This window comes from Xyrauchen texanus, chromosome 26 (genome assembly GCF_025860055.1).
Source record: "Xyrauchen texanus isolate HMW12.3.18 chromosome 26, RBS_HiC_50CHRs, whole genome shotgun sequence".
In the NCBI taxonomy this organism is placed as follows: Eukaryota; Metazoa; Chordata; class Actinopteri; order Cypriniformes; family Catostomidae; genus Xyrauchen; species Xyrauchen texanus.
In genome coordinates, this window is record NC_068301.1 from 20566697 (window position 1) to 20593601 (window position 26905).

The 26905-nt window shown below is 37.3% G+C and overlaps 1 protein-coding gene across 1 annotated transcript; it reads left to right on the forward strand.

The window, feature by feature from the left end:
- On the forward strand, positions 1–26586 carry LOC127619994 (stromal membrane-associated protein 2-like). The gene is made up of 10 exons (XM_052093043.1): positions 1–635; positions 15413–15546; positions 15696–15781; positions 15879–15957; positions 16060–16116; positions 16572–16647; positions 17061–17182; positions 20647–20818; positions 21316–21614; positions 22515–26586. Exons 1-10 carry the CDS (start codon positions 533–535, stop codon positions 22638–22640), a joined length of 1254 nt encoding a protein of 417 aa, XP_051949003.1. The 5' UTR covers positions 1–532; the 3' UTR covers positions 22641–26586.
- Positions 26587–26905: the final 319 nt, after the last annotated feature.

Sequence of the window (26905 nt, forward strand, 5' to 3'; positions counted from 1 at the left end):
AGCTAGACGCAAGCTTAAGACGCGTTTTTAACAACAGATCTTCGGAATTTTACACGGCGTCTAAAAAACGCCACGCTCCTGCACGAGACGCTAAAACAGTGAGAAGGTCAAAGACGTCAGTCGAACGCATGTTTACATACGAAAACAGTTGAAAAAACCGCGCGGAGTAGCGCCTCAAGACGTTTTTGGTATGAATGACCCCTTGTGCTGAAGTGTAGCGCTCGAACGTACTCGATGATGTCTCTTTGATACTGCGGGAGGAAAAGTTGTGGACCAACGGATGTACAGCAGGGAAGGTCGCCTTGTTTTTCAAACGATTGGTTGCTTTGAAGCAACCATTTTCTCTTAACTAGCAGTCTAGCGGTGTTTTTGTCTTCATCTGCAGCCAACACCGGCTGTGACAGTCAGCGATCCGTTCCCGGTGTTTCAGTTAACTGACAATACATCTGAACATTTTCTTCTCAACAGCGTTTGACCATTTATTCAAGAGCTCCAGTTTACGGGTGTAAAAGTGAGATATCGAGCTGTGAAGATGACGGGTAAATCAGTTAAAGACATTGACCGCTATCAAACTGTACTCGCATCTCTTCTCGCGCTAGAGGAAAACAAGTTTTGCGCTGATTGTCACGCCAAAGGTACGATTCATAATCATCATCCCTGCTTTCAACTGAACTTGAAACTATTTAATGTTCATGCCAATTATGTTTTACCAATTATGAAACCATTATGTTCAATGTTTGTGTACAAGAGGTTCGGGTAGTGGGCGAGATTCATGGAAATTCATTCAATGAAAGGTAGGCCGTGTGTTTTACATCAGTTTGATGGTTGCTGTAGTGATGTCAGTAACGCTCATAGTCGAATGTTTTGACGTCAACATCTATGAAGGTAAAATAGAACCTAAATTATATGGATGCGCAGAGTAAGGTTTGTAAAGGCGTAAATGAAGTTACACGTGTGATAGGAAAATGTGCATGAACAGAGTCGGATTTAAAAAAAAAAAAAAATTGCATGTGCACATAACGTTTTGTAAAGGTGTAAATCAACTTGTAAAGCGTAAGAAAAAATATTAGCAATACTTTAATGCTTTGCATAAGTGTGATTCATGTGTTGTAAATCTGTAATTGCGTATTAACACAATGGAAATGTGGTGTGCATTCTTATGATTCTCTCTGTCTCTCTCTCTCTCTCTTTCGCGCGCGCTCGCGCTTACACTTTTGGCACTGTTCTTCATATGGCTCAGTGTTGTTCCACTGGGCATCTCTCCTCTTTTAAATATTAAACTGAAATATTATTGTACACACACACACACACACATATAAACGTCCCTTTTTCAGGACACTGTGTTTTAAAGATAATTTTGTAAAAATCCAAATAACTTCACAGATCTTTATTGTAAAGGGTTTAAACAATGTTTTCCATGCTTGTTCAATGAAACATAAACAATTAATGAACATGCACCTGTGGAATGGTCGTTAAGACACTAACAGCTTACAGACGGTTTTTGCGGTAGGCAATTAAGGTCAGAGTTATAAAAACTTAGGACACTAAAGAGACCTTTCTACTGACTCTGAAAAACACCAAAAGAAAGATACCCAGGGTCCCTGATCATCTGTATGAACGTGCCTTAGGCATGCTGCATGGAGGCGTGAGGACTGCAGATGTGGCCTGGGCAATAAATTCCAATGTCTGTACTGTGAGATGCCAAAGACAGCAATACAGGGAGACTGGAAGAACAGCTGATCATCCTCCCAGTGGCAGACCACGTGTAACAACACCTGCACAGGATCGGTACATCTGAATATCACACCTGCGGGACAGATACAGGATGGCAACAACAACTGCCCGAGTTACACCAGGAATGCACAATCTTTGCTCAGTGCTCAGACTATCCGCAATAGGCTGAGAGAGGCTGGACTGAGGGCTTGTAGTCCTGTTGTAAGACAAGTCCTTACCAGACATCACCGGCAACATCGTCGCCTATGGGCACAAACCCACCTTCGCTGGACCAGACAGGACTGGCAAAAAGTTATCTTCATTGACAAGTCCTGATTTTGTCTCACCAGGGGTGATGGTCGGACTCACGTTTATCATTGAAGGAATGAGCGTTACACCAAGGCCTGTACTCTTGAGCGGGATCAATTTGGAGGTGGAGTGTCCGTCATGGTCTGGGGTTGGTGTGTCACAGCATCATCAGACTGTGCTTGTTTTCATTGCAGGCAATCTCAACATTGTGCGTTACAGGGAAGGCATCCTCCTCCCTCACGTGGTACCCTTCCTGCAGGCTCATCCTGACATGACCCTCCAGCATGACAATGCCACCAACTATACTGCTCATTCTGTGTGTGATTTCCTGCAAGACAGGTTAGTAAGTGTTCCGCCATGGCCACCAAAGGTCCCGTATCTCAATCCCATTGAGCATGTCTGGGACCTGTTAGATCAGAGGGTGAGGGCTAGGACCATTCCCCCCAGAAACGTCTGGGAACTTGCAAGTTCCTTGGTGGAAGAGTGGTGTAGCATCTCACAGCAAGAACTGGCAAATCTGGTGCAGTTCATGAGGAGGAGATGCACTGCAGTGCTTAATGTAGCTGGTAGTTACACCAGATACTGACTGTTACTTTTGTGCTCTTCTTAACTTATTAGTGCTCAGATTTGTTCACAATTTGTGGGCTTCTGTTTGTCCACTTGCCTTTTGAGGATTGACCACAGATCCGGGAGTTGCCTGGCCACAGATCCAAAATTTCAATGTAATGATCTCTGAGCCACTTCATTATCACTCTTGCCTTGTGACATGGTGCTCCATCATGCTGGAAAATGCACGGATCATCACCAAATTACTCCTGGATCTTTGGGAGAAGTTCATGCAGGATGTTTTGATACCATTCTTTATTCATGACAGTGTTTTTGGGCAGAATTGTGTAGGACCCACTCCCTTGGATGAAAAGCAACCCCACACATGGATGGTCTCAGGATGCTTCACTGTTGGCACGACACAGGATTCATGGTAGCGTTCACCTATTCTTCTCCGGACTATCCATTTTCCAGATGTCCCAAACAGTCAGAAGTGGGCTTCATCAGAGACTTCATCAGTGGCTTCTTTGCTGCCCTTCTTGACAACAGGCCATTGTCCAAAATTCTTCGCCTCACTCTGCATGCAGAGGCACTAACACCAACCTGCTGCCAATATATAGAGCAAGCTCTTTACTGGTGGTGACACAATTTCGTAGCTGACTCCTCAGGAGGAGATGGTCCTGGCACTTGCTGGACACTCTGGGACGTCTTGAAGCCTTCTTCGTCTTGAAGCAACAAAAGATATATAGATTGTGTACATTATTTATTTTCCATTTATGTCATTGGACTGCTATATTTTCTTGGCAATAAATATAAAAAAAGACGTTTGTATTTGACAACATACTCTTTAATTCTGCATAAAGTATGCAGTTTAAACATTGAGGTGCACGACTAGTCCCTTTTTCTATTTAAATTATTTTGTTAAAAACAGAAATCTAAGTTAAAGTGAGGCACTTACAATGGAAGTGAATGGGGACATGTTTTGGAGGGTTTAAAGGCAGAAATGTGAAGCATATTTTTTTATAAAATCACTTACATAAATTCTATTATTAAAACGTATGTATAATTTAAGATGTAAAGTTATTAAAATCATAATTTTGACATTACATCGAGTTTGTTGACATTACATCGTCATGAAAACAAAGTTATAAATTTGGCTATAACTTTAAGCACAAAAGGCTAGTAAACTATTTTATTACACTAAAACCATGTTCACATGCATATTGTCATATGGTGACTGTAGATTGGCCTTGTTCACTTCCATTGTAAGTGCCTCACTGGAACCTAGATTTTTGCTTGTATTGAACCTGGAAGTTTCCTTTAAGGCATTTGAGAGTGGGATTTTGAGAATGTATAGTTGAATCATGCATTTGCAAATTTCCCTTTTGCAACTATTTCCTGTTTTTAGCATTTCCTTTTTTTAAGTTCTTCTATTGCATACTCTAAATTATAAACTTTGATATACAACTTTCTTATAAAACCTTAATACAGTTTGAGGCATGGGGAAAAATAGTTCAAATAACAATGATTATGACTTTATAATCTCAGTTTTGAGATGGTACAGACGGTGCTTGAATTTGGTGGTTGAATTTTAACAAAAACATTGTGCTGCTTCTGTGATTCTGCTTGTCAGAAACTTTATGTGGGCAGACTTCTCTCACTTTGACCTCCAGCCCATAAGACACACCATTCTTGCCTTCTCCTTATTCCAAGAGACCATTTGCCATTGGTAAGGTGTCTGATCTATGGCTGTGGCTGGATAAATGCCTCTACTGAGCTGGTAGACAGGGCAAGCCCTCCACCCCTCCATGTTTGAAACACTTGCTTGGAAAGCAGCACCCAAAACTCTTCATGTACTTACTTAACCGTATTCCAGTTGAATGTTCTGCCACTTACTTTGAAGGTTTCATTTGACTTTGTAACATATGTTTGTGCCATTTTTTTTTACTCTCTAATTCACAAACACGTACAATTCAGTCTGAATCAAACTGAAGCTGGCATATTAGTAGAGTAATATTGGACTGAGATAATAATTCATAGTGGTCAAGAAAGATTAACAGGTTAGGTTATTTATTTGTAGAGCAGTGTACAAATGTGGACTTGGCTCCCACTATGAAAAGAAAAAAACTGTATTTTATGTTAAAGTTATGGCATAATTGTTTTAACGGGCTACTGATATTCGATACTGACATCAGCATTAGGACAAGTTTACTTCACAAGCACTTTGTTGCTGTTGTTGCAGATAATGCATTAAGACTAGACTTGGGTATTGCTAAAGTTATCCTATGCTGCAGTAACTCAATATGATGATGGGCTATGTGAAAGTGAGCAGGCAGGTCTCAAGTATAATAGTACTTTATGAATGTATTAGTCTTATTACTTTCAATGTTTCTGTAATAACACTTTGCCACAGTGATACTGTTTTCTCACTCATCAAAATAGTGCAGGTGGCCCAAAATATAATCAGCAACTTACGCTGGAGTTTTGTGTTTTTTATGCGAAGCGATTAAGTCTCCTTCCTCTTTAAAGACTACTACATATTTTACACTAGCATGTGAGTTTGTTTGCTTTCTGGTTGAACAAAATAGGGAAGAGTAGTTTTATGGTTAAATAATGCTATAGACATGTTATTGTATATTGTGATAGTACAGCTTTAGTACAGTATATATTTCCTTTGATAGCTTACTGCCAACTTTGCTTGAAGGTGTCTGTTCCTCCTGTTTTGGCTGAAGCTCACTTTTATCAGTCTATAATTTAGAGTTGAGCTGCAGTCATGGGAATATTATAAGGTGATATATAAACCCCTGGAGTTCAATTGTTGCTGACTTTAACGATCCATTCAGATCTATCGTTGAGCTGTTGGAAATGCTGGAACATTGCATTCATTCTCTGATTTTCTGTGTGCATATTTCTTATCTTTATGCCTGCTCAGTGCTCACATTTTGTGTGTGTGTGTGTGTGTGTGTGTGTGTGTGTGTGTGTGTGTGTGTGTGTGTGTGTGTGTTTTTGTGATTTACGAGGACAATTTTGTAAGTTACAAATTAGTAATTACAAGGGTATTATGCTATAAATGTGATTTACATTTCTAGTGTCCCCATAATTCAAATCACTTAAAAATCATACTAAACAATGTTTTATTGAAAATGTAAAAATGCAGAATGTTTTCTGTGAGGGTTAGGTTTAGGGGTTGTGTTAGGTTTAGAGGATAGAATCTATAGTTTGTACAGTATAAAAGTCATTATGTCTATGGAAAGTCCTCATAATGATAGGTAGACCAACGTGTGTGTGTGTGTGTGTGTGTGTGTGTGTGTGTGTGTGTATGTATATATATATATATATATATATATATATATATATATATATATATATATATATATATATATATACAGATTCACATCATCTTTACATTTTATAGAATCACAGAGGGGAGATGGATGCTTACTCTATGAAATCTCAGAGGTTTTGCCTCATGAGAACTAATGGCTCGTGGGTTTCATCAAAGAGCATTAAAATGACTAGTGAAAGTGAAGAAATGAGGACATAAATATTTAACTAGTGCTTAATACAATATAATTTATTATAATATTACATTATATTATATAATATATATATATATATATATATATATATATATATATATATATATATATATATATTTATGAGTTCCAAAAACAACAGTGTAGTTGCAAATTTGACTAAAATTAAAGTGGACCAAAAAGATTATGATTAAGTATTTAGAAATATTTTTATATTTAAAAAATATAAATATTTTATGTCATTTATATAGTTTTAAAGTAAATTTGAAGTTAAATATGTAAAGATTACTTAAGTTGAAGTACACATGGACCTAAAATAAATGTTTCATGTTCAATACAAGTTGTGGCATAATGTTGATTACCACAAAAATAAATGACTCGTTCCTCCATTTCTTTAAAAAAAAAGGTTTGAGAGAGGCACTTACAATGCTTTTTTTTTTAAAGAAAAGGAGGAATGAGTCAAAATGTATTTTTGTGGTAATCAAGATTATGCCACAACTTGTATTGAACATAGAACATTTATTTAAGTAATATGACAACTTATATGATAATCAGTCGTGAAAGCCCTGAAAGAGACAATTAATCGTCAACCAAATTTCATAATATGATGTGACTGTGACTGACTCTCGTGAGACAAAGGCTTGTTACCTTAGGGGGTGTTACCTTCTAGACACTGTCGCAATGCATTGAAATGCAGCTAAATGCTCTTATCCAGTCCTCTGTGTACAAAAACCCAGTGTTATGGGGTTATTTTAGATGTGGATAGGAACTTTTAGCGGCTAAGCATATTTGGAATTATGCGAATCGGCAATTAGTTAATTTAGAGCGCTATAAATTTTACGTGATCAGCTCGTATGTAATACAACACAGAGAACAGCGCTGCACACAGTTAGTACTGCGAGCAGGACGTGCAAACTATTTATTTTATTAAATCACAGCCCTTGCAGTTTGATAATCACACTACGTCATATCGCAATCTCATTTTGGAAGTAGTTTTACTTTTGACGTTTTCTTCCAGAACACCTTAGCATGAGACTCATTTGCATTCTCTTGTTCTCTGGTTGTCATGGAGATATTGCTGTGGAGGCTGCAGGGTGGATTGAAGATGTGAAGATGGTGGACACAATGACTATCCCTTATAAACAATCTAATTCTTTCACTGAGGAATCAAAAGTACTTTTGGTTCTCTATGGGACTAACTCATTAGCAACTAACAGATATCTTAATTCACATAGTAAACACACCAGTGGTGCTTGTGTGGGAATGAGAGTGAAAAAGGTCAATAGTGGATTTAGCTGTGTTTTAAAGGTCCTAATAAATAATAATACAAATTCTGAAGTATACAAACTTGATGCCATTATAAGGATAGCAGTTTAATATTCACAAAGGTCCTTTTGTAAGGGTTCTGTACATGTTTAATAGGCTAAATCAGGTAAGGTCATGTCTTGGAAGCATTGTGAAAGGTGATTCTGTCACCCAGTAGATATTTCGAGGGCATTTTGAAGCAGCTGCCTAACTACGGAATGAATGAAAGGCTTTTTCATTGGGGTGCCACATGATGCTTCACACAACATTGCTCTTGCCAAGGTTCAGACTTTTCCAATCAGTCTATAGAAAGAGGACAGAACAGAAGTGCATAGTTATTGTTTCAAACTAAATAAAAGACTATTCGTAATGATGTTTGCCCACTAGGTTCCATCTATAGTAAAAAGTTGTAGCAAGAGGGAGTAGACATCCTCTGTTGATGTCCCTGTTTTCCAGGTGTCTCATCAGCTTTAGAGATTAGCATCAAACAGTGCAGTCTGCAGTCCTAATGCTTACTCCAACATTGGGCTCACAGACACGTGTTAATGGCATGGTAATAAAGTGTTCATGTTTACATAATTTAGAACAAGGCCTGTCTTCATTAATTTTCATCCTGAATAAAACAAGCAATCCATCTGTTCTGAGAGTGCCAGATTAATTCTGAAGTCATTTCATGTCCTTTGGATATGTTGGGATTGAAGAAGCCCTGTGGTTCCAGCAGAGCATGAAACTGGCAGTCTGTCAAGCCAAGAATCCCTCAACTCAGTTTGGTAAATTGGGTCTGTAGTTCAAAGCCCAACTTGTGATTTCCCCCAACAGTCTTGTCTCTGTCAGTACAGATCTGTTTGAGCATGTTAGATTCTCATTTCTAAGCATGTGGCTTGTTGATCCATGTGGGTTAATGCCTCACAAACAGGTTTATCTGTATGTTTGGAACCAATTGGGAAGAAAATCTTAAGTGTCATTGGATCTAGACTGACTTTGAGCTTGTCTGAATCAAATGTGATAAAAGAGAAAGACCTATGAAAAGTCCAATGAAATCTAATGAAAAATATAAATAGACAACAGATCTTTCTAAATGCATTGCATTACATGCATCATAAACATACCGTACAGTGTGACTAGTGTAGGTCAATTTGCAAACAAATGGTTCTTGAAAAATTACACACAAATGAGTCACTGACGTTCATACATGTAGGTCTAAATTGGCTCACCTCATCTGATTTACCTAACAACAGGTCTTTACTTTCGAAATATTTCATACTCTTCCATTTAGTTCTGTTGGTCCACTCTCTCCTCTTCTTGTTTGTTGTTTGATTCAGGGTGAATCAAACTGTGTGTCTTGATAAGTTTGTTTTGTTTTTTCATCCCTTTTTTTTGGCAGACTACAGGGCTGTTTGTCAGAAGAACATATAGACTAGTAGAACATGGAGTGTTGATGAAACTTTAACAGCAACATGATGCCGGCTTTGCAGTTCTGTAAAGTTCCTCACAGAGACTGTAAATAAGGCCACTGTCAATCTAGAAGGGAAGTGGTTCACTCTTACTTAACAGTGTTGCTTGTCAACTGAAATTTAGCTTGTTTCCCCTTTTTACTTGAAGGCAGAAATTAATGACTGAAGTAACTAGATAGAAAATGGCAACACGATACAATAATTTATTTTTTTTTTCTAAAGTTCTGTCTAGAGTAGATTTATCAGCTTGATCTTTTGAAATTTAAACCCTGTTTTCACCTGGTATTAAGAAGCATTTTGAGTGATCCAATCATATGTGGTCAGCCCTAAATACAGGTCTAAACAGGGTCTAAAACACTTTGTGATCGGATCACAAAAACCACATATGAATGTGGTCAAAAACGTATTTGACTAAATCGCATTTGAGGTGTAAACAGTAATCCATCCTGAAATCGGGTCTCCCTCTTATGTCACAGCAATTCCTTTGGCTGAGGGACCTATTAATGGGTACTAAATTCACTGTAGGGCTGCTCGATTATGGCAAAAATTATAATCGTGATTATTTTGGTCAATATTGAGATCACGATTACTCATTGACTTTTGAAACGTCATGCATTTATTGAACATTTTTTTTTAACTTTTGGATTTCCTTGAACTTGAAATGTAAACTTCACTGGGTGGGGGGGGTATTGTCATATGAAAATTATTTTATGTTACGTATAGTCAAATAAATGAAAGCCTCGATCGCCACCATTAAAGTAGGGATGCTCATAGTTCTATGGAATGAGATTACTTTTTCATCATATTATTGCAGCAAGATCTGCCATACACAATATAGGCTATACATTATCTCAATACCAAAATTTCAGTAGTCGGTAGTGAAATTTGACGATTCTAAATACTTCAAAACCACAACAAATAATAATAATTCAAGACTAGTAAACAGTCAGTAATAAAATAAAAACAAAAAAAACATAAATGAATAGAAATAGATGAAAATTAATAGATAAAAAAAATAAAAAAATAAGAAAATTCAGTGCTTTTTAAATGGCTTTAAAAGTTTTTAACAGCAGTAGGCTTTCAAGTATTCAAGTAAACATTCAGAATGAAATGCAACATAAAACTACTACTGGTCTTCCCTGTATGATTACAATACAATACATAATCTGAAAGTGAATAAAATGCACAGTTGTTGTAGCGCCTCTAGTGTTAATTTCACCAGGAAACTGCAGCAAAACATAGAAAGTGGGACGTAAAATTGAGTTTGTAGTAATAGTACCATTCATTCTATGAGACTAGGTTGCAATTTGTATTTTCTGAAGAAATGTGATTGGCACTGGCCAAAGGCAAACCCCCTGCCACATTGCTAGGGTGTTTTGAGTGTTTGCCAAGGCATTATTGTGTGGTTGCTTGGGTATTCTGAGTGGTTGTTAGTATGTTGGTAGGTGATTGCACCTAAGAGTATGGGATTTTTTCACCCGTTTTACCACGGCCAGGTGAAAACCATTAGCCTGAGCAATTAAAAAGCTGCATGATTTAGTTAACAGTTTTTCGCTACCAATTTTACACATTTCTCCAAACTTGGGTCACCGCTCTCAAAAATATTAACACATCCATCTGAACACTGTTAATGTCCAAAGTAATTGTACCTTTTTCTTGATTTTAATCATTTTCACGAAACACTACACACAAATTTCCCTGAGCCAAGATCAATGCTTTCAACAATGTAAACAGAGACAACTAAATTAGTCATATTCTCAAATGCACACGTCAGGTTGTCAAATCCTTTTATATTGATATCTGCTGTGTTAGAAATGCACAAAGCAAAGAACATTTTTTTTCTTAAAAAATGTTTTCAAAATTTTTCACTCAACTATTATGACTTTGCTATCTATAAAAGGGGTCAAATATGAAAATTCAGAGCAAACCAACAATGAAGAAGAAGAGGAAGAACGAGATTAAGAAAAGGTGCAAACTGAGAAGAGGTAGAATGGGTAAAGGAAGAGGAAAATGTAGGAAGAAGTTATGATAAAAGGGGAAGATTTTCTCAACTTATTTTCCGGAGTGAGCCTTGAAAGATTTTAGAAAAGACCAAATGGAGATAGTGTAATGATGGTGAGCAGATAGAAAGAATTCAGCAGGGTGGAAGACAAAATGCATCCGTTTCCAGACACACATAATTTCAGTCTATTACAATGGACCTCAAAGAATGAACTGATGCCAACTCCAACCATAAGACATGGGATACTTCATATGCCATTGCCTGAACCTTGGATTTAGGATAGACCTCACCGAAATTACCGGCTGGTTGAAAAGCGATCCACCTAACTGATCTCGGCCTGCATCACCTCGGTCTAATGATGGACTACACTCTTGAAGTGGAATACATAGACTATCAATAAATTGCCAACAAAACCCTACATCAGCCAACTAACAAGGACAATTCATCTATGTGAACTTCTGCAGTTAATCCAGGATGGACTTCAAAGACATTAGTCATTAATCTTACAGTTCATACAAAATTTGAATAAGCACTGGCCCTTAACACTTACTTAGTTTAATAATTTTAAACCACGACTTGCACTGCACATAAATAAGTAATATTGGCATTATATTCATGCTGTTATCCAAAAGGGGAACTGGCCCCCACAGTGATTCTGGTTTCTCCAGAAGTTTTGTGTTCCTTGCCACAGTCATCTTCGGCTTGCTCACTGGGTCTCTAAATACAATTATTATTTAATTACTTATTTTTATACACACTTCATAATCATACTTAATCACACTACACAATGACCACTCTAAGACTTTATAGGTATTACAGTTTAATTTTCTGTAAAGCTGCTTTGTAACGATGTGTGTTGTGAAAAGCGCTACACAAATAAAAATTACTTGACTTGAAGTGTAAAGAAGACAGAAGAGACTCAAATGTTCTGAGAGTCCCTCTAATTGATCACGTAATGAATCACTGTCTCTCTGATTGTTCAGCCTAATGTGAGCAGATCTACAGTTTAATGACTTCAATCTCAACAAAAAAAAATTCAATGAGGTAGAAGTCAATGTCCACAATTACTGTACCATCTGTGCTTACAGTGCTATCTAATGTAGGTGCGTATGCCTACAATATAGTAATTTTGTATTACAGAAAACTTCCTCATCATCTTTCCATAGAATAATGAATCAGTAAAAACACAACAAATTTTACAAAAACACATGGAAAAAGGTCTTTATTGTGGATTTTTATGAAATGTGTTATTTCAGTAGTAGTGTTGTGTGTCTATAGCTGAAAATGTTATGAATTCAATAGAGAACACTTCTTTAGTTTTTATGTTATTATTTAGTATAACTTATAACTGCATTATCAGAAGCGAATATATTGCTTCATTATGCAGTGAAATTGAATTGTTTTGCAAAATTAAGTATCTGTTTCGTCATCTGTGTGAATTGTTTTGAAAGCATGGACTATAGTTTAGAGAAATGTGTAAAATCGATCAAGAAAAACTGTAATGCATGGTTTAATACATACAGTTAAGGGTTTGTTCAAATCCCTACCTCTACAAGCAATAGCAATAGTTATGATTTCCTTAGCAAGGACCACTAATAAACAGGCTGCTTGGCATGTGTCCTTTCTCTTGCTCTAACTGGTGCTTCTCTCAAATAAGATCCCTGTGTAGCTAATATGCTTGATGTGTGATCTCTCTGTGTGTTAGACTTTTTGTTTTGGGGAGGGCAGTTCTATTCTGTTTCCCTTGTGTGACTAACTCTGAAACATGCATGACTCTACATGGCTGTCTATCCTCTTCCTGGAATTGTCACTCCATCCCACACTCAAACACGCTCACTCTCCATGCCTTAGCTGATGTCCTCCAGTAATGCCACACAAGCTGATTACAGACAGGGTCAGAGAGAGAGAGGAGAGAGAGAGAGAGAGAGAGAGAGAGAGAGAGTGATATTGGTAGGTGGAAGACAAATAGGTAATCTAAATATGCCCAGAGCACGGAATAGCTCAATGCAAATTGCATTTCGTACGGCTGCAGTGAACCAGTGTGCATCTCATTGGGAATATCCCTTTACTCTGGCATAGAGCCATCTTGCATTAGAGCCAATGCCAAATCTGAGATGTGAGTGTGAATGTGAGCATAGTGCAGGCATAAACTAAAGACCTGGAGCTCCATTAAGGGGCAAATCGTCGCATTTATAGCAGTATAAATATCAGATATCATTATTGAATTTTGTTATTCTGAGCTTTTTAGTCCAAAGCAAATTTTAAAACAAGCAATGTTGGAGGCTGTCTCGTGTAGCCAGACATTTGACACCACACATTGCAACTTAGAGAGGAAGAAACTGTCTATAGTTTATTTAGATTTTTTACGATCCATTTAAAGGTGGGTAAATTTAAAATGGATCCAAAATATGGCATGGTAGTCTTCATACCCTGCTACAAAAACCAGTTTAACCAGCATACAGTTCCCATGCTGGTCTAGGTTAATGTGTTCTTGTATGGTGCTGGTCCAGCAGGTTAAGCCTGTTGACCAGTATGGTCTTTCTGATGAAGCTGGTTAAGCTAGTTTAAAAGCCTGGTAGGGACACCAGCATCCCTTGCTGGGGGACCAGCAGCCTAAACGCAACATAATCTAGTGACCAGCAATTCTATTCTATGTGTGTAAACTTTTTGATCAGATCCAAAATTAATCAGTAATGTTTATCTCAGATTTAAATAAGAAAATTAAGCTGAATCTACAGTTCTGCTCAAGAATATCTGGTTTGCTTGCTACTCAGTGCCTCCAGCAAAACCCTGAATATCATTTGAAAAAATTAAACCTCAAATCTCAAACTAAGGCAAATTGAGTGGTTAGTTCTTCCTCATTAACAAGTTGCTAACTATTTTATATATATATATATATATATATATATATATATATATATATATATATATATATATATATATATATATATATATTGCTTGACAAAGCCTTGCCTGAAAATTTAGACAGACAGACAGATTCTTGACTGCATTCTTTGGAAACCTATGAGGTTTGGAAATGGAAAATTGAGTTTCCAAACGATAACGGATTAGTGTGAATGTGGGCTTAGAAGGTCCAATACAGGAACACCCTGTGGTTACTAGGTGGCTAGGATGTTGTGGCTGGTTGCTAGAAATCGTAAATACGATGTACATTCAAATAATGTTATTATTATAAGTATTATAATATAACTGTGTAAATAAAAAAAGTAAAATGTTGCAGAACAAAAAATTTAAGTTTCTTTAAGTAAACACCAACCTTATTTTACTTTAAAATTGAAAACTTCTACTCTTAAAACCCGTTAGAATTTCCTGAGGGAACCCATAGTGAATTAGCCTTCTGGGTTGGCCTACAACGTGACGTCATGACTGAATAGCTTAATTTGCATCAGATGGTCAGTAAATGGGCTGTACGTTGACACTAAGTTAGAGGCAAGCTGTACTTTTTTATTTTATTATTATTATTATTATTTATTTTTCAAATTACATTCAATTAAATTATTAATATAATCATAGCATGTGAGGCTGTCACAGTTTGCTTTGCGTGCAGAAATGTTGCCACAACAATCCTTTGTGACTTAATGTCACGAGACCAAACCAGAACAATAACTTAAGGTGGTGCTGCCACCTATTGGCCAAAGACAGTATTGCATAACGTCAACCGAAAGGCTCAATCCTCTTGTCTTTTCCGAGACACTCTTTTGTATTGTCTTTAAAGCTTGTTCACATCTCAGCGAACTATTGTTACATAATTTGTCCAAGAACAAAAAAAGAAGAAGAAACATGTTGATCACTACATATGCGGCTTCAGGCATTTGTCTAAACCAGGGACTGCTTTGTCAAAGGAAGTGTGGGCTTGATCCGCCTGTGTGCATTCATACATGTGTGATTCAGGAACAGTGGGAGCTACAGGTGCTTCAGGGACTAGTGGGTGTGTGTTATCAGCACTGTGCCAGCTTGTCCACATGTCGGCCCAAACTGGATTAGTCATTGTGGGGTGAAAAGCTGCTTATTTTCTTTTCTTATGTCAAGCAGGAGGCTGCAAATATAATCTCTTCCCCTTTGTGTCTGTAGGTTGCTCTCCATTCTCTCCTTCTCTGAATCAATAAATTGCTTCTTATTGGCCACATTTTGAGTAATCATATAATGTTGTTTGAAAACCACTACGACCATAGTCCTAATTAAAAATCTCCTTATTCTCCTTATAAAAGGTGAAGTGTGTCATTTCTGCGCAACCAAAAGTTATTGTTAAAAACTTTCATTGGTCATCAAACAGATAGTCCCGCCCTAAACTCACTCCATTGGTTGAGACATTGTTGCTGTTTTGAACTGCTCTGTTTGTTTTTGGATCCCAACCAATGTTTTGATAGTACCACAAAGCCACAGTGTATACATTGTTCTGAGAAATTAGACTATGAATGTCATAGGTCTCTCTCGCAAATTAAGCTGGGATAGGAGAAAGTATTTTCACATCACAGAAATTACATACTTAAAAACGATTGCTCTTTTTCTTTTCTTTTTTTTATCAGGTCCCAGATGGGCATCCTGGAATCTTGGAATCTTCATTTGTATACGCTGTGCAGGAATCCACAGGAATCTTGGCGTGCACATATCACGAGTTAAATCTGTAAATTTGGATCAATGGACTCAAGACCAAATTCAGGTATGACTTAATGGGCTCTTATATATATGTGTGTGTGACGATTTTGTGGATCAGGATTTCACATTTTTCATTTTGTCACGCTCTGCATAATTGCATGGGTGATTGACAGTTTGTGTTTATGTTTATCTGTATGTTTGTGTTATGCTCAGTCTGTTCAGGAGATGGGGAATGCCAAAGCACGACGACTGTATGAGGCCTTCTTACCAGAGTGCTTCCAGCGCCCAGAAACAGACCAGTATCCTTAAGTGCATGTGTATGTGTTTATGTGCATGTATAAGGTCAGTCTTCTGCTCTGCCTCATTAATAAGATTTTCTTAAGCACTGCCATACAGAGCTGCTGAGATTTTTATACGAGACAAATATGATAAGAAGAAATATATGGACAAGTGCATTGATATCCAGTCCTACAAGGTGAGTATTTATAATTGAACATTGTATTTGTAGTTGGATATCTCAGCATTAGATGCTGAAAAGAATAATGAGGTTATTCTATTATTTGCCTTTAAATTTCAGAGAGAGAAGAGTGAGACAGTAACAAAGGAGGCTCCTGTTGTTTTTGAAAAGATGAAGGTGGGGGTTTTTGCATTTTTTAAATAGTTGTTCAGTTATGTCAGTTTGCAGGCCAAGGATAACAAGTTAGCTTATTTACTATAGGTTCTATAGCTATTTCAAATGGATTTTCAGAACAGTGGTTTTCGATTTATGATTTAAGAGAAGTCTGTGGTCAACATTACTTGAAAAGACTTGGTTTGTAACATGAATTACACACAGTGTGCTTATTAAAGTTTAAATGGCTCTCAAGTTACTTCATAATGACTATAACAGTTATCCAATAAATTAAACATCATTTGTCAAGCAAGTAAACCACATCCTTGTGTGCACGGAAAGTGTTGCCATTATTTTCAAACATTCATACAAGACCTTGTATTCAAAAACACTACAGCACTTACAAACTAAACAGCTCTTCAATTCAATTTTCAACATTGTAACGGTTGAGTAAGATTATATGTATATTTGTCTTGCAGAAAAAGGATGAGTCACAACAATTCAAAAACTGTCCAAAGAAACAGTCACAGTCTGTAAATGACCTATTAGGACTAGGTAACATGCTCTTTTTTTTTTTTTGTCTTAACGCATCATACATAAAAATACAGTTAACACTTTAGAAAAGGTTCTGTTCGTTGCACTAGTTAATGCATTATGTATCATGAAGTAGCAATGGGCAATGCATTTATTAATCTTAAATGTTAGTTTAATAAAAATACAGATGTTTATTGTTAGTTCATATCGCATTATCTAATGTTTTTAAAATATAACATTTTTGATTTTTTTTTTATGTATTATGATATGTTGAAATTAAGGTCAACCAAGATTAAAAATTTTGTAAAAGTGTTCATTGTTTGATCATGATACTTAATGCATTAAACAATGTTAACAAATAGAACCTTATTGTAAAGTGTTACCAAAATACCAACACAATATTCCACACTGATGTTGTCAATTCTCTTTTCTAGATGCCCCAGCTCCTCAAGCACCTGTGTCCAATGGCAAGCCATGTACTGACCTTAGCCCCGCCCTCGACCTCTTCAGCTCTTTGCCTGCTGCTGTCAGCAGTTCAAACTCAGCAAGAAGCACGGTAAAGATTTTCATCCTGCTCTGATCCACAGAATTGAACTGCTTTTATATTCCTAAACTCTTTTGACTATCTTGCAGAGCTCAAGAGTAAGGATTTTTTTCTGCTGGCCCAGCCATTATTTTAGATTTGTGCCCTGCCAACATTTTCAATGGTCACTCCACTTAAAAATTATAAACAATATTTTTAGCATGTATTTTTCATATGTGTATGTGCTAAGAATAATATATATATATATTTTAAATAAATATTCCAAGCTCAATCAACAGCATTTGCGGCATTATATTTATTACCACAAAAATTTATTTTGAATCGTTCCTCCTTTTCTTTAAAAAACAAAAATCGAGGTACAGTGAGGTACTTACAACGGAAGTGAATGGCATTAATTTTTGGAGGGTTTAAAGGCAGAAAGGTGAAGCTAATAATTTTATAAAAGCACTTACATAATTTTTTCTGTTAAAACTGAAGTGTTATTTGAGTTGTAAAGTTTTTAATTTGTCAATTTTAAAGTCATTTTAGGGTTTTAGGGTTTGTTGACGTTACATCATCATGGCAACAAAATTGTAAAATTGGTTATAACTTTACTAGCAGGGTTCCCAGTGGTCCTTAAAGAGTCTTAAAATGTCTTAAATTCAGTTTTCTCAAATTTAAGGTCATAAAAAGTCTTAAATATCTTAAACAATATAGCAAAAGTCTTAATTTTCATTTAAAGAGGTCTTAAATTTGGGTACGGAAAGATTTCGACATGTCCTAATGTGATTTAATTCAATACATGCGTGCACCGTGTCCTTAAAAGATGCAGCACTGGGGGCCTGGGTAGCTCAGGGAGAATTGACACTGACTACTACCCCTGAAGTCATGAGTTCAAATCCAGGTCTCCTAAGCAACCAAATTGGCCCGGTTGCAAAGGAGGGTAGAGTCACATGGGGTAACCTCCTCGTGGTCGCGATTAGGGTCACGTGGTAAGTTGTGCATGGATTGTGGAGAGTAGCATGAGCCTCCTGGTGCTGTGGATCTCTCCGGTGTCATGCACAGCGAGCCACATGATAAGATGCGTGGCTTGACGGTCTCAGAAACGAAGGCAACTGAGACATCCTCCACCACCCGTATTGAGATGAGTAACCGTGCCACCATGAGGACCTACTAAGTAGTGGGAATTGGACATTCCAAATTGGTAGAAAAAGGGAACAATATATATTTTTTTAAAGATCCGGCACTGTTCCAAGCATGCAGGGAGCTCGTAATAGTGTTTCCAGTGGTTGCAGAGTAGTCCGCAGTCAGTGAGGACTGGATATTTATGATTGCTGATGATTCACTGTTGATGAATAATGGCAATATGTTAGAAGTTTTTATATTGTAATACGTTGTAGATTATTTTTTCTTTCAACATATTATCATATCAGCAATATCCTGGATTGGCCAACCTCTAATCCGTATTTAGTGATATAATAATAAATATATATACATTTGTGTGGGTGTGTGTGTGTGTTAAAGCATGTCTTAAGTATTTTAAACTGGCAGATAACTTGTTTTCAGTTTAAAGGCCTTGTTGAATATGTGCCCCAGCCTGTTTGAGTAAAAGAATCTGTGATACATTAGAACTGTCTGGTTTGGTTCAGCCACCAAATCAGACAGAAGGAAACTACAACAGACAGTTAGGAATGCTTAGAGCATTATTGGTGCCCCACTGCCCACCCTCCAAGACCTGTATGTCTCCAGAATGAGGAAACGTGCAGGTAGAGTCACTCTAGGCCCCACGCACCCAGCCCACTCCCTGTTTGAAATGTTGCCCTCTGGCTGGCACTACAGAACACTGAGCATCAGGACATCCAGGCACAAGAACAGATTTGACCCTCAGGCCATTTTCCACATGATCAAGTAAACTGCCTTCAGGACTCTCCAATAGTTAATTAATGGAAAGAAATCTCTCATGTACATATGTAAATTCACTCATATTTAATTCAGTAACTGTACATACCCCTACCTTGCACAAATATTACCACTTGCACATGTACATATGCCATTCTATGTTATATGTCCTATATTTATTTAATTTTTTTTGTATGTCTATTTACGCGCTTACCTTGTTTTATATTTCACCTATCACCAAGAACAATTCCTTGTGTACTTGAGCACACTTGGCAATGAATCTCATTCTGATTATTTATTTGTAGATTGTGTGGGGTTGTGTTCCGCTATGGACACAAGGTATTAATGTTATTTGTTCAGGTCTTTAAAAAGTTCTTAAAAATCCTTAAATTTGATTTTAAAAACCCTACAACAACCCTTTACACAGAAAAGGCATGTAAGTGAATTTGTCACACAAATCATGTTAACATGTATATTGTCTATGTATTGTGTCTAAAACCATTCACTTCCATTGTAAGTACCTGATTGTAAGCCAGATAAAAAAAAAAAAATGGAAAGTCAAAATACATTTTTGTGGTAATCAATATTATGCCACAAATGCTGTCGATTAAGCTTAACCGGAATATTGCTTTAAATTTTAAATTTTCCTTACAATAAATTAGCTTTGCTGGAAAACTATTGGCAAATGATACAAAAACATTACTGAGTGATTGGTAATCGACCCTTAACATATCCTTAACATTGCCTCCAAAACAATTCATTAGGGGTTGAAGAAAAAAATCAATTCTCAGATGCATTGCGATCCTTTCTTCAACGATTCTGAATGGATTCTCAAAAATTCTGAATGGATTCTAAGAGTCTCTGAGTGTCACTTATGTGTGCGACAGACGGAGTGAGATGGTAGAAACAAATGGTCAGACGTGCGTATACTAAAGCCAAGTGCACCCTACAGAACTGATTGCAGACTGGATGTATCAAGCACTCGACCATTGTCAAGCACATAGCAACGGTCCAGTTTAATTGAGATAAAATGTCATCAAACAACTTGAAAGACTGCACTGATTTGCTTTATTTATTGCGCTGATTTGCACAGAAAGAGGAAAAAAAACTGCTGAGAAAATCGTGATGCATCGAGAATTGTTTTGTAATTGAATCGTTATCCTTTGAATTGTAATCGAATGGTGAGACCAGTGAAGATTCACACTTCTAGTTTTTACAATTTCAACAAAACCTTTTGCCAGCTAGCTAGATAATGTTACCTTAGCGACTAATCAGCACAATTTGCAACAATGTTCAATACATCATTGGAATCCAAATCTTTAAGTTTGTAAGGCATAAAAACACATTTACATGCTCATCAAATGTAACATTTAGTTACAACTTTACCCTGGCCAAATAGTCCAATTGACTGTTCTGTCAGCTGGTCCGAAACTCTCTCACACTGGCCCCAGGACAGCAGGTCATCCTTATTGTTTAGCACTGTCTTGGATTCATCTTTGCATATGAACCAAATGCGAAATCTAAAATGTATGAACATAGATCACACATAGAGGTTATCCATTTGCTTGAGTGGTTAAAATGTGTTTTTCCTACTGTAGCCTAGCTTGGGGTCAATGCCCACTGGGCGAGTAGCAGCATCAGTGCCCGAGAACCTCAGCCTGTTTCTGGACCCGCCCACCAAAAGCGAAGAGAGCAGCAAGAAAATGTCCAAGGACTCGATCCTCTCTCTGTACAGCAGTGCAACTCCACAAACAAACATGGCCACTCACGGTGAGATTAAGACAGCCACTCTCAAGTGTGTTGTTTTCATATTGGTTTGTCTCCAAGTTTTTCTCTCTACTATGTTTTAATTTGTAGATGTCACACATTCTTATCTATTCTAACTTGTCTCATAGTTTGACTTAAAAGTTGTAACTTTGCTTTAGCTTGTATTTTGTATACCTGAAGAAGGCCTGAAGTTCTCCAATCAACAAGTATTGCTGCTTATCTTCTATTTGTAATCTCTATTACTGTAGTTCTTGGGCCGGCTTTATAGGGATAGTTCACCCAAAAGTGATACCGGTGTCATCGTTTACTCACCCTGATGTTGGTCCAAACCAATATGACATTATTTTCATCCTTTTGTGGTTCAAGGAGGAAAGAAAGTCAATTTTAGGTGAACTATCCCTTTAACACCGCTTCAAGAACTACAGTCAAATCTGAAATATCTTACTCAAAATGTCACTTTTTCAGTTTGTATTGTTTATGCATGCCTGTTTCTGTTATAGCTGGCATGTTCATGGGTGCAACACAGATGCGCTACGTCCCTGCTGCAGGATACGGCCAATACCAGGCCCTTGGTGCCCAGCAGGCCGTGATAGGGCCTATGATGGCTCCGCAAATGAATGTACTTGGACAGGGAGGTGTCATGCAGCAACCCGGAGTGACAACTGCTCCTCCATACATGGCAGGGGTGCAGGGGGGCGTGATGGGAATGCAGAACGGGATGATGGGAGGCATGGCAACAGTTCCTCAACAAACATATGGAGCACAGCAGGCTCAACAGCTGCAGTGGAACATCAGCCAGGTAACAGTATTGAAATCAGGATCAAAATGCTGACAGAGCAAACATTTTATGCTTTGTTCATCCCAAATGATGGAAGAAAAATATCAGAATTCTGTCTGATCTGAGAAATCAGACTGATCAAACAATCAAATCAAATTACAAACCACTTATGGATGTGGCTTGGATTGGTTTTGTTAAAATTGTGATCAGAAGGGGAAAAAACAAACTTACTTGCATAATGTGAGAACTTGCAAAATAACAGTGTGGACAGTCAGTTCCAAAGATCGGATTAAAAATTACATTCAAGGCATTGATGCTCGTTTGCAGAACAGCAACTGGCTCCGTGCCTCCCTACCTACACTCAGTACTTCAACTCTGTGCCCTCCAGAAGCGAACTGCCACCAAATCGTTTTCTCTGACTTTCTCTTCCACCATTCCTCGCTGGTGGAAAGACCTTCCAAACTCCACCCAAGCTGCTGATTCTCTAACTAATTTCAAGAAACATCTAAAGACGTATCTCTTTCATGAGAACTTGACCCAATACTGTTAATGCACTGTTTTCTTCCAAAAAACTGTATCACTCCCTTCTTTCACCACTACTTGTAATTTTCTGAGCAATTGTAAACTTTGTATTGCAGCACTTCCCATGTTATTGCCTCCTTATGATGAATCGCTTTTGCTGTAGTCCTCATTTGTAAGTCGCTTTGGATAAAAGTGTCTGCTATATGAATAAATGTAAATGTGAATGTATAATCGAATCAGAATGGTGTACAAAGCCTTACTTTGGCACATCACATACAAAAATCTTAATGCATAAATAATTAGTCACCCCCAATAAAAGTGTATATAAATGAATGTCAATGTTTCTTTATTTCTTTTAAATTACATGTAACACCAGTTTGTGTGTTTTCCCTCTCACAGATGACTCCGCACACGGCAGGCATGAATTTCTACGGTGCCAATAACATGATGGGACACGGGCAGCCCATGGGTGGGACAGCAGCTCCCGGTTCCAATCATATGCTCGGATCACATGTGTGGAAGTGATGATGTCCTAAAGAGATTTTAACAGTCTGAATGGGTGGGCTTGGCTGGCGCCACAACTGACTATCAGCAGAAGGAACACGTTGGGAAGTCAATTGGAAGATCGCAACAGAAGTCCCTACCTCCATCATTCTCAGAGCCATTTTCCACATTCTCCTGCTTGCCTTTAAACAGTCATATACTCAGAAAGAGACGTATTACATATGCAGCAATACTCGCATTTCTGATGCTCTTCTCATCTGAAACTCCACATTTCACAACTCCAACGTTATTGTTCTCTCTTTCAGTTCTCTCATTGCTATTTTCAGTTATGGTTCACCCTAAATTGAACATTTTGTGGTCATTTACTCACCCTCATGTGGATCCAAACCTGTATGACTTAATTTCTTCCATTTCTTCGGCACAATGACAGCCTCAGTCACCATTCTTTTTCATTGTATGGAGAAAAAAAGATGCAGTGAATGTGAATAGTGACTAAGTCATACGGGTTTGGAACAAAATAAGGTAAAGTAAATTCTGACAGAATTTTTTACTTTCCCTTTAAGCTGTTTATGGTTATTTTATATCCTAAAACACTTGATCATACAGCTACATATGCTGTTTTAGGAGGTAACTAACTAGGCACTGGGTTTTTGAACCAAGCTTATTTGTTCTTGCTCTGAACATGCTTGCAATCATTAATGAACACTTGAACGTGCATACAGCGTTACTCAGAAGCCATTTCAGTTGTGATGACATGCCATTTTTGTTTGTAAAGGTAAGAACCTGTGTCTTTACAACCTTTTATACTGCTGTGAGAAAAATGTCCATTACTGTGTTGCTAGGTCTGCTTTTAAGGGGCTCCAGAAAACCTATGAATGGTACTTTGACTCTATGTTTTATTTTGCAACTCAGGAGAAACATGCTTGGGAGGATGAGGGTTTTCACATCCATCTCATAGCTAAACATTCACATTCAGCCAAAGATTTATTAAAGCTTTGTAGTCTGCACAGATCTTTGGAATGACATGTTCTGGATGGATTCTGTGGTATATGAAGTGGGTTCAGCCATTTGGTGTTTGTTGTTTGAGTGCATTGGAGCCTGACCTCAAATGTTTAATTGCTCCATTGATTGTATTGTGCACTGCTTTTCTCCTCATTACTGAATGCAGGGTCACCACTGTCAAAATAAACCTTTGAGACTCTGAGGCTGCAGTTTGGACAGAGACCAAATGATTGTTTCATTCTGGCTTCTGCCAATGAGTGCAGAATTTATAGAAGTTAAATTAAACCAGTAAGCTTGGGGTTATGTCGACTGGTTTAATGTACACACTGTTTGTTTGAGCTTAACATCCTCTAAAGTAACCAAATGCAATGATATTTTTATTTTCAGGGGGGTGGCAGTTTAAAGTAGACTGGAATGTTCATATACAATGCCTATAGAAAGTCATCATATCATATAATTTGTCACATAATGCCCTGGAAATTTAAATCAATTCAATCTAACCTTTTCCAATTGTATTTCCATATTATATCCTTCAACATCAAAGTGAAATAACATGCAAAAAAAAAAAATATATTAAAATGTCTGATTTTGATGAGTGATCAACCCAAGAATAACCATTATAAACTTTCTCAGGTGCAACCAATCACCTTTCAGATCACATATCTGGATAACTGGCCCCTACCTGACATCGATTGTTGAGGTTTTGATTACTTAAGTATAATAACCAGCTGTTCCATGAGGATTCCATTACTAGTAGTGCATGGCAATGAATTCAAGAATTCCCCATGGATGGGAAGGTGCTTTCAAGGGCTCTGGGATAAAATTGTGGAAAGGCGCAGGTTAGGATAAAGGTACAAAAAGATTTCAAAGGATTGAACTATTCCTCTGAGTACAGTTCAGAGCATTATTAAGAAATGGAAAGCACATGGCACCACCAAAAACATGCCTAGATTGGGCCGTCTCTCCAAACCAGATGGCCGTGCCATTATTGATCAAGAGACGTTATTAAGAGTCCAAAGGCAACTTTACAAGCCCTTATGGCTGGATCAGTCTGTGCATGTTTCAACATTCTCCCAAGCTTTATTTACACAAAGCTGGCTTTTATGGCAGTGTGGCAAGAAAGGCAGAAGGTTCTACGGTCAGATGACTCAAAATTGAAATTTTGGACTGAACTCCAATCTATATTTGGAGAAAACCAAACACAGCACACAAACCAGAATGTACCATACCTACTGTGAAGCATAGTGGATGATACATTATGTTGTGGGGGTGTTTCTCTTCAGCAGGGACTGGGCAATTGGTCAGGGTTGAAGAGAAAATGGATACTGCCATGTACACTTAAATTCTTGAGGAAAATCTATGGCCCTCTGCTCAACAACGGAAGATGGGCAGGTTGTTCACTTTTCAGCACCACAATGACCCTAAACACACCGCCAAAAAGCAAAAACAACACAGTGGCTTAAGGATAGATAGGTCAAAGTCCTTGAGTGGCTAAGTCAGAGCCCTGACCTAAATCTAATAGAAAACCAGTGGAATGACTTGAAAAGAGCAGTTCATCGCTGCTCACCCTGGAATTTGATTAAACTCAAACAATTCTGCTAGGACGAATGGGCAAATATTCCCCAATCTAGGTGCGTGAAGCAAGTAGAGACATATCCAAACAGACTGATGGCTGTCATTAAAGCAAACGTAGCTGGGGTATGATCACTTTTCAAACCCTGTTATCCTAGTTTTTCATTTTATTTTTTTTTACACATTTTTGGAACTGTTTGGAACCTTTTTTGTTACTCAAATGTTGTAAGGCACAATTTGTAAATAATGATGTAAAACATTTTTTAATGGGTTTTGATTTCAGGCTCTAAAACAAAAAAAAAAGAGATAATTCCAAAGGGGTATGATGATTTTTTTTATAGGCACTATATGTCTTGAAACTACTTAACCCACTGAACCACAGTTCTGACCTCTTAGTTTTAAACTTCCATTAAACAAGAGCTTATAAAAAGGAGAAACAGGACCACTTTAATAAGATTGCAAGGAGTTTTAAAATGTGCTGTTGTATATATTTATCTTTGTTTTTGGAGATGTTTTCATCTTGCATAGCCATGGGGACTCACAAAATGTTCTGCCCATTAAAACTGATTTTCAGGTCAATATGAACTATGATGTGGTGGTTTGTAAAGGAGTTTAACAATATTTGGTTGCAGTGTTTTTTTTTTTTTTGTTTGTTTGTTTTTTACTGTGACATTGACTGTGAAGAATTGTTTGCTACAATTATGACTTGTGTTGATGCTTTTTATACATGAGTGAATATATGGTCTATAAAATGACCATAAATGATCTGAATTGTCGTTGTCATTCTGCACATCACTGCCCTCTACTGGCCAATAAGTGATCCTCAGTTTTGTTATAAGAAAGCTGTGTAAGATGGACGTTTTTACCAAACATTTGTAATCTTGTATGTGCTAAGTTGCTGAATGTGATTGTTCTTCGGCTGGACTTTGTTACAGTGCAAAACGTTTCTTTTAAGTTGAATTCGCACTGCATATTTTTGTTTGCTTGATTCTGATTAAATGGGACTGTGTTCTTCTATTTCCTGCTAATATGGCATATTTGAACTTGTACATAGAATATTTGTTATGATATGTAATACTCTCTATGTAAATTACATGTCCTTGGGTTCTTTCATTTAAAACTATTGTTATTATGGCACTTTACTAATCAAAGTTTGTCTGCATGAATTGTTGTTAATGAGAAAGTTTGATCAGAAGTGATTAGCTGATATGTTTATTACAGACGTCATTAAATTGCATATGCAGACAATCTCGCGTGCATGCTAGCCATTCAAAAACAGCAATGTTCTAACTGACTTCATACTATATCAGTGGGCTGAAAAGTGTTTATTTGATTCACTACACTGAGTGGGTCTGCTATTAAAGGAAAGTTAACCTGCCCAAAAAAAAAAAAAAAAAAATCTGCCATTATTTACTCATCCTCATGTTGTTCCAAACCCATATGACTTTCTTTTTCTGCACTTTTGTGTTCCGCAGAAGAAGAAAAAAAACATACATATTTGGAAAGTCATGAGGGTGAGTAAATAAGGGCAGAATTTAAAATTTTGAGTGGGTGAACTATTCCTTTAGCCTTGCACTGAAATGTACACGTGTCCGGCCTGAGTGTGAAGCAGTAAACTTGTGTTATCAGATTATTTAAAGAAGAATGTTGAGGGTTTTCTTTTGTTGTAGTGCTCTAATTGTGAAAAGCAATACTGGGTAGACTAATGTCTT